Raw genomic sequence first — 6,949 nt, 5'->3', positions numbered from 1 at the left:
ATCATGCGACAATGCAGCCGATCTCTTCACAAAAGCACTTCCTACTTCGCTATTCAGAAAACATGTCCATAACATTGGAATGCGTCATCAGAAGGATCTATGACTGCTCAATCGAGGGGGAGTTTACGTAGTTGTACTCTTTTTACCTAACTATGGTTTTTCCCATTGGGTTTTCCTAGAAAGGTTTTTAACGAGGCAACAAAGACGTTAAGCGAGAGCGGAGAGTAACACCGGTCTCCAAGGAGAGTGTTACGAAACTTAATTTAATACAAGATGGATGATCAAGGGGGAGTGTTATAAGATAAAATTTGAAATGATCCTCCACTCCTTTACCAACTTAAGCATTATGATCATCTACTCATCAAGCATTATGATCATCTACTCATCAAGCATTATGATCATCTACTCATCAAGCATTATGATCATCTACTCATCAAGCATTATGATCATCTACTCATCAAGCATTATGATCATCTACTCATCAAGCATTATGATCATCTACTCATCAAGCATTATGATCATCTACTCATCAAGCATTATGATCATCTACTCATCAAGCATTATGATCATCTACTCATCAAGCATTATGATCATCTACTCATCAAGCATTATGATCATCTACTCATCAAGCATTATGATCATCTACTCATCAAGCATTATGATCATCTACTCATCAAGCATTATGATCATCTACTCATCAAGCATTATGATCATCTACTCATCAAGCATTATGATCATCTACTCATCAAGCATTATGATCATCTACTCATCAAGCATTATGATCATCTACTCATCAAGCATTATGATCACCCACTCATTTACCAAATTAAGCACTATCTTTGTTATTTTATGTATTGTTGTTCACTATAAATACCATCACTCATCTCACTCTTTTGTACACCATTACATCTTCTTCTTCTTACTTATAATAAACTCTCTCACTTATAGTAGTGTTATTTGCTTCATACGGGTATTAAATTCTACTCTTATTTAAATTTCTCGATACTATAAATTATAAGTTATTTCATAACACATTCCATTTTATTCCAGTCCAGATTCAAACACTTGTTAGCAAATTAAGCACACTTACCCAAAAAAACGTTTGAACTCCAAAGGAAGCAATTAAAAAAAAAAATCAGACCGTTGCTCTGTTCATCTTCAGACATGAACTAATATAAAAACATCACCTTGGAAGTAACAAATACATATGTTCTTCTTCTTCTTATTATTATCCAGAGAGAACTCTCACAAAGTCAAATCAACAATGCCTGCGATGAACTCAAACGTATCGATCTACGAGAAATGCAGAGAAGAGAGGATCAAGGAGAATCTCCAGAGGATGCAGAATCTCGGCATCATGGATCTCTCCCTCAAGCTCAAATCCGGGACCCGACCCGCTAAGAGGCGCTACACTAAAGCTGCCGATTCGAATCCGGATCTTAGATCTACTCCTCCTCTTCAGCTCTCCGTCTCCACCAGACGATCCTCAAGGTACTACTCTCTCTCGTCAATTCCAAAAAAAAATTAGGGCTTTTCGGAAAAGCTAGGGTTTTTGAGTAGTAATCGAGGTTTAGGGTTTAGGGTTTCATCACAAGTTTCTCTTTTGGTTTAGGGTTTTGAAGTATAAAGTCAATTCCTTCCAGGTTGAAGAACGCGTCGCCAGTTACCTACTTCGAGGAAGCGGAGGAGAAGAAGGGTAAAGCGTCTAAAGAAGTGGTTTTGTGGTTACCAGAAGGAGGCGAGAGGCCTGAGGTTTACACTGATGAGCATGAGAAGCTGCTTGGTAACACAGAGCGGGTCTGGGAGCTTTTTGTTGATGGTTACGCTCCAGATGGGAAGCGGATCTATGATCCTGTTAAAGGAAAGACTTGCCACCAGTGCAGGTTAGTTGTGGCTTGTTATTAGCTATGGCTTGATTATGTTTAGTGTCTAATGCTTACTATGGATTACAGGCAGAAGACGCTTGGTCATCGTACACAGTGCAGCCAGTGTCATCCATCTGTTACAGGTCAATTCTGTGGAGATTGTTTGTACATGAGGTATGTTCTGTGTTTGAATATCCAATATCTTGTTGTGTTGTGCCAAAAGAGGAATGTTTTTAAAGAGTATGTTTGTGAACAGGTATGGAGAACATGTGCTTGAGGCACTGGAGAATCCGGACTGGATTTGTCCTGTCTGTCGCGGGATCTGCAACTGCAGTCTCTGTCGTAAACGCAAAGGGTGGTTGCCTACTGGTAATGCTTACAAGAAGGTAAACAACTTTGGTGCATTATTCTCTCTCTCTCAATGTTACCGGTTTTGAGTTTTTGATGTTTCTTTATCAGGTATGTAAGCTAGGGTACAAGTCTGTTGCACATTACCTGATTTTGACCAAGAAGCAGTCAGAGACAAATGAGGATGATGAAACTGAAGACACTCCTTCCCAAGCTTCTGCAAAGAGATCGCTATCTTTCAAAGAAGCAAAGGCGTCTTCAGAAGGAGAAGATGATCTCATTCTCCAGATCACCTATGGGCTTGAGGCTCAGGAGAATCACATTGACGATGGTGATGAAGGGGCAAACAAGAATCAGGGTTCGGCTAGGAAGTCATTGAGTTTCTTGTCTGGTGGGGACAATCAAACTTCAGTGGTTGATGATGGTGATGATATCAAGCCATTAGATGTGAATGAGATGGATCATCCAGCAACTCCTGTTGAGACTTCTTCCGGAGAGAGAGAGGACGGAGAAACAAAAGGAGGCAAGAGGAAGAAGATGTCTGTTGAGCCAAACCCAAATAGTATTGGTGGAAGACTCAGGCAGCGTCGTAAGAGTCAAGTTTGAATGAGATAAAAGTTCATATTGATATGAATGAGAAACTCTCTCAGCTCTCAGTGTTTAAGTTCTTAATGTGCTTTTGCTTCATACATTTTTAGGCATATCTAAATGTAATACAGTATCTTTTCCGTTTCCCGATGGAGTAACCATGGATTATGTAATCTCTTTTCGATCTTTTTGCTTTTGTCTTAATTGCAAACTAGTTTTGCATCATCAGATTATTCTATTTCCTGACCATATCTACTTTCAACCAAAAGTACAAATCAAATTTGAAGTTTTTTGAAGCTACAACATTAATGGTACTAGTATGGTACAATGCACCAAATTGATATAACTCGATTTCTCGAATTCAATTAAGATTTCTGTTTCAAATTTGAAAGTTAAAACTAGATTATAACACGTGCTTAAAAATGCGATAGTTTCTTTTAACAAGATCTAATTTACAATATAATAGATCTTAACATTTTGATAACTAAGTAAAAGAAAAAAAAACATTTTGATAAGTTATGTTTAACATTTTGATAAGTAATGGTTTGATATTTTTATTTTAGTGCATTTGAAAACTATATAATTTTTGGTTTTGATGTTAATGTATAAGATTCAAAAGTTTATAAAATTCATATTCTTTTATTTTATTTTTAGTTGTATTTATTCTATTCATTTAAAAGTACAATATTTAAAATTATGTTTTCTTGTTCATGTTAAATAGTTAAATTTATTAATTCTTAATATTATTTATATGTTTAATTAGTCTAATTAAAATCTTAATATTATTAATATATTTAGTTAGTCTAATTATTTACTCTGACATTGATATAATTCGAGTTCTCAAATTAAATTAAGATTTTTGTTGCAAATTTAAAAGTTAAAATATTCGTTTTTGGACTTGGCAGTTGAATAATAACGTTATGTTTTATCATCAAGTAAACACAAAAAGAAGAATGAGAGCATTGTAGGTGCTTTGTCTCATTGAAAATGACAGATTTTGAAACCAAGCAAATAACTAAACTAATTAATTTTAATTTCTAGAAGAAACATTTTAATTTCTAGAAGAAATGATAAAAGACAGAAGGCATTTTTGTTTAATCAATAGCACATTGTGTTCAATGCATAGTAAACGATATAAATAGTGTGCATTTGTCCTTTCTTTTGGAAGAGATTATTTATTATCTATGACTTTATCGATGAATACGTCTAGTGCATTGCCAAAGATGTCTTAGTTTCGTGATGGAACAAAATCAATATATGCAAATTGACATGGAAAAAAACAAAACATATATGAGTTGTCACTCGATGGAGCTCAACTTTTATTTATAACATGGTATAGGAGACCATGATTTGTAATTGGTCAATGCCTATCCTAACGAAGATAAAAAGCCTTATATTTTGAATTCGATAAATGTTACAACAATGAAATAGGTTTATTGTTACTTTTTGCAAAATAAAATGTATGGAGTCCAAAGCAGGCAAAAGCATCCCCACAATCCAACCTTACATTTAGGTAGTGATTGGTAACCGTGGTGCGAGGCGTTATTGCAATAGGAAGTGCGTAATTGAGCAAGTGTCACCAATCAACAATTTTTGTTAAAACTGTGCGGTTTTAAAGTGAACAAAACCAAAAACGCAAATGCTCAAATTCTTAATTGAGCGTTTGACATCTGTACAAAACAGCACTTACGTAATTACCATGAAATAACTAGCGTATTTGGTCAAATACGCACTTCTTCTGCTGTTTGTTTTTTTTTTTTCATTTCTTCTGCTGTTAATATTTTATCTTTATATGAAGTATTAATTTGTTACTTTTATTTTAAAAAAAACTAATAAATTAACAACCATCATATATTTCAACTAATTCTAAAAGAGTTTTAAAACTAATACATAGTTAAAAGTATCTCATTTGCAATTTTAATTTGAACTACAGTTATTCAACTAATGGCATATGGTCTAACATTAATATTAAAAGTTAGTTGATTACATCAATAATCATATTTAAAAAAATAAAAGTATTCATATTCAACCAACATATCTAATATTAGTAGGGTCCAGGTACATAATAATATTACATTCATATAGTAATCATAAAATAAAAGCTATGACTTATTATTGATATTTGTATATTAGTAAAAAGTTTTGAATTATCATTTTTTTTCCTTCTAACTTTGTTATCATTTTGTTTGGTCTTTTCATTCCTTCTGACTAGTTAGTTTCTGTGTGTGTTCCTAAAGTCTTTTATTTTTGTCTTGTTTTATTAGTAGAAGATGAAAAAATCTTTGAAATGTCAAAAAAAGAATATGCTAATACTAATATTCCCACTAAAACACAGTCATCTATCTGTTTGTTTATTTGACTTATATCCTAAGTCTTTATTTGGTGTTATTTGACTTGAAAACCTTGGCCTTATATATCCTTTTTCCATTTAATAAGAAAATGATTAGAGGAATTGAACTGAATAATTTGCTTGCTTCAACCATACATTAGCTCATGAACCAACACTACCACTATTTGCTTATGAAAGTCAATGCCTTTTCTGACTTCAACAGAGAGAGAGAGAGAGTGGTTTCTTGGATTCCTTCTTCATTCTCTGGTTTTCCTTTTCGTACTTTCTTCTTCTTCTTCTTCTTCAAGTCAATTTCGTTTCTTTACTCTTTTGTTCAAACCCTAATCAAAAAGTTTCCATTTTTAGAGTCTCTCTTCTAGGGTTTTCCTTAAAGATCCTCTCTTTCTCTTCGACCCTTTCACCCGAATCATCATCTCATTCTCCAAATGCATTTCTCTCTGTGGAAGCAAATCCACCACTGCGCCACTCTCATCTTACACAAGAGCAAAAGCAGCCGAAGAAGAAGCCCCGATTCCTCCCTCAACGCCACGAAAGAAGCTGCCTTGCTTCGGAAGCTCTACGAAGACATGCTCAGGGAAGCTCTAGAGGAAGCCTCCGAGAACGGGTCCCTCCTCAAATCCCAAACCATCGACCAAGAAGAGAATCAAGTGGGCCGCTCCAGATCCTTAGCTAGACTCCACGCGCAGCGTGACTTCCTACGCGCCACCGCTTTAGCAGCCGACCATGTCTACTCCTCAGAAGACTCCCTCCCCGACCTCCTCGAAGCTCTCGCCAAGTTCCTCGCCATGTACCCCAAGTACCAAGCTTCAGACAAAATCGACCAGTTGAGATCTGACGAGTACAGCCACTTGTCAAGCTCAAGCTCAAAGGTATGTCTAGACTACTGCGGGTTTGGTCTCTTCTCGTACGTTCAGACTCTCCACTATTGGGACACGTGTACTTTCAGCCTATCCGAGATCACTGCTAATTTAAGCAACCACGCGCTCTACGGTGGAGCAGAGAGCTCCACCGTGGAACATGATATCAGAGCCAGGATCATGGACTACTTAAACATCCCTGAGAGCGAGTACGGCCTCGTCTTCACCGTGAGCAGAGGCTCAGCTTTCAAACTCCTAGCCGAGTCCTACCCTTTCCAGACGAACAAGCGTCTTCTGACAATGTTCGACCACGAGAGCCAGTCTGTTAACTGGATGGCGCAGACTGCTAAGGAGAAAGGCGCCAAGGCGTACAACGCGTGGTTCAAGTGGCCGAGTTTGAAGCTTTGTTCGACCGATTTGAAGAAGAGGCTGTCTTACAAGAAACGGAAGAAGAAAGACTCCGCGGTGGGGCTGTTCGTGTTCCCTGCTCAGTCGAGGGTGACCGGGGGTAAGTACTCTTACCAGTGGATGGCTTTGGCTCAGCAGAATCATTGGCATGTGTTGCTTGACGCTGGCTCTTTAGGTCCTAAAGATATGGACTCCCTCGGTTTGTCGTTGTTCCGTCCTGAGTTTATTATAACTTCTTTCTACCGTGTGTTTGGTCATGATCCGACGGGGTTTGGTTGTCTTTTGATTAAGAAGTCAGTGATGGGTTCTCTTCAGAGCCAGTCTGGTAAAACAGGTTCAGGAATAGTGAAGATCACTCCTCAGTATCCGCTCTATCTGAGTGATTCAGTAGATGGTCTTGACGGATTAGTTGATAAGACAGAAGAAGAAGCTCGTCGTCCGGCTTTCTCAGGAGCATACACTTCAGCACAGGTGAACGATGTGTTTGAAACAGAAGATAACATCTCTTCAGACAGAGATGGGACTACCAGCAC

The 6,949-nt window shown here is 37.2% G+C and overlaps 2 protein-coding genes across 2 annotated transcripts in view; both read left to right on the top strand.

The window, feature by feature from the left end:
- Positions 1-1,123: 1,123 nt before the first annotated feature.
- LOC106303460 (cell division cycle-associated protein 7) lies at positions 1,124-2,988 on the top strand. The gene is made up of 5 exons (XM_013739723.1): positions 1,124-1,491; positions 1,644-1,883; positions 1,953-2,039; positions 2,122-2,251; positions 2,325-2,988. The coding sequence occupies exons 1-5, from the start codon at positions 1,208-1,210 to the stop codon at positions 2,817-2,819; spliced, it is 1,236 nt and encodes a 411-aa protein (XP_013595177.1). The 5' UTR covers positions 1,124-1,207; the 3' UTR covers positions 2,820-2,988.
- Positions 2,989-5,279: 2,291 nt separating this feature from the next.
- The window catches only part of LOC106303475, a 3,013-nt gene continuing 1,343 nt past the window's right edge, over positions 5,280-6,949 (top strand). The window contains exon 1 of the mRNA XM_013739735.1: positions 5,280-6,949. This exon is cut by the window's right edge and continues 1,343 nt beyond it. Coding sequence (XP_013595189.1) covers positions 5,577-6,949 — 1,373 coding nt within the window. The 5' untranslated portion in view covers positions 5,280-5,576.

This window comes from Brassica oleracea, chromosome C1, assembly GCF_000695525.1.
Source record: "Brassica oleracea var. oleracea cultivar TO1000 chromosome C1, BOL, whole genome shotgun sequence".
NCBI classification, from domain to species: Eukaryota; Viridiplantae; Streptophyta; class Magnoliopsida; order Brassicales; family Brassicaceae; genus Brassica; species Brassica oleracea.
Note: the sequence above shows the minus strand (reverse complement) of the source record. Positions and strands in the feature narration are given on the sequence as shown.

Bases quoted from the DNA above. Each gene is read 5' to 3' on its own strand.
- LOC106303460 (XM_013739723.1), top strand. From the start codon at position 1,208: ATGTTCTTCTTCTTCTTATTATTATCCAGAGAGAACTCTCACAAAGTC. The intron at 1,492-1,643 runs GTACTACTCTCT...AATTCCTTCCAG, and splicing joins TCCACCAGACGATCCTCAAG to GTTGAAGAACGCGTCGCCAG. The intron at 1,884-1,952 runs GTTAGTTGTGGC...TATGGATTACAG, and splicing joins AAGACTTGCCACCAGTGCAG to GCAGAAGACGCTTGGTCATC.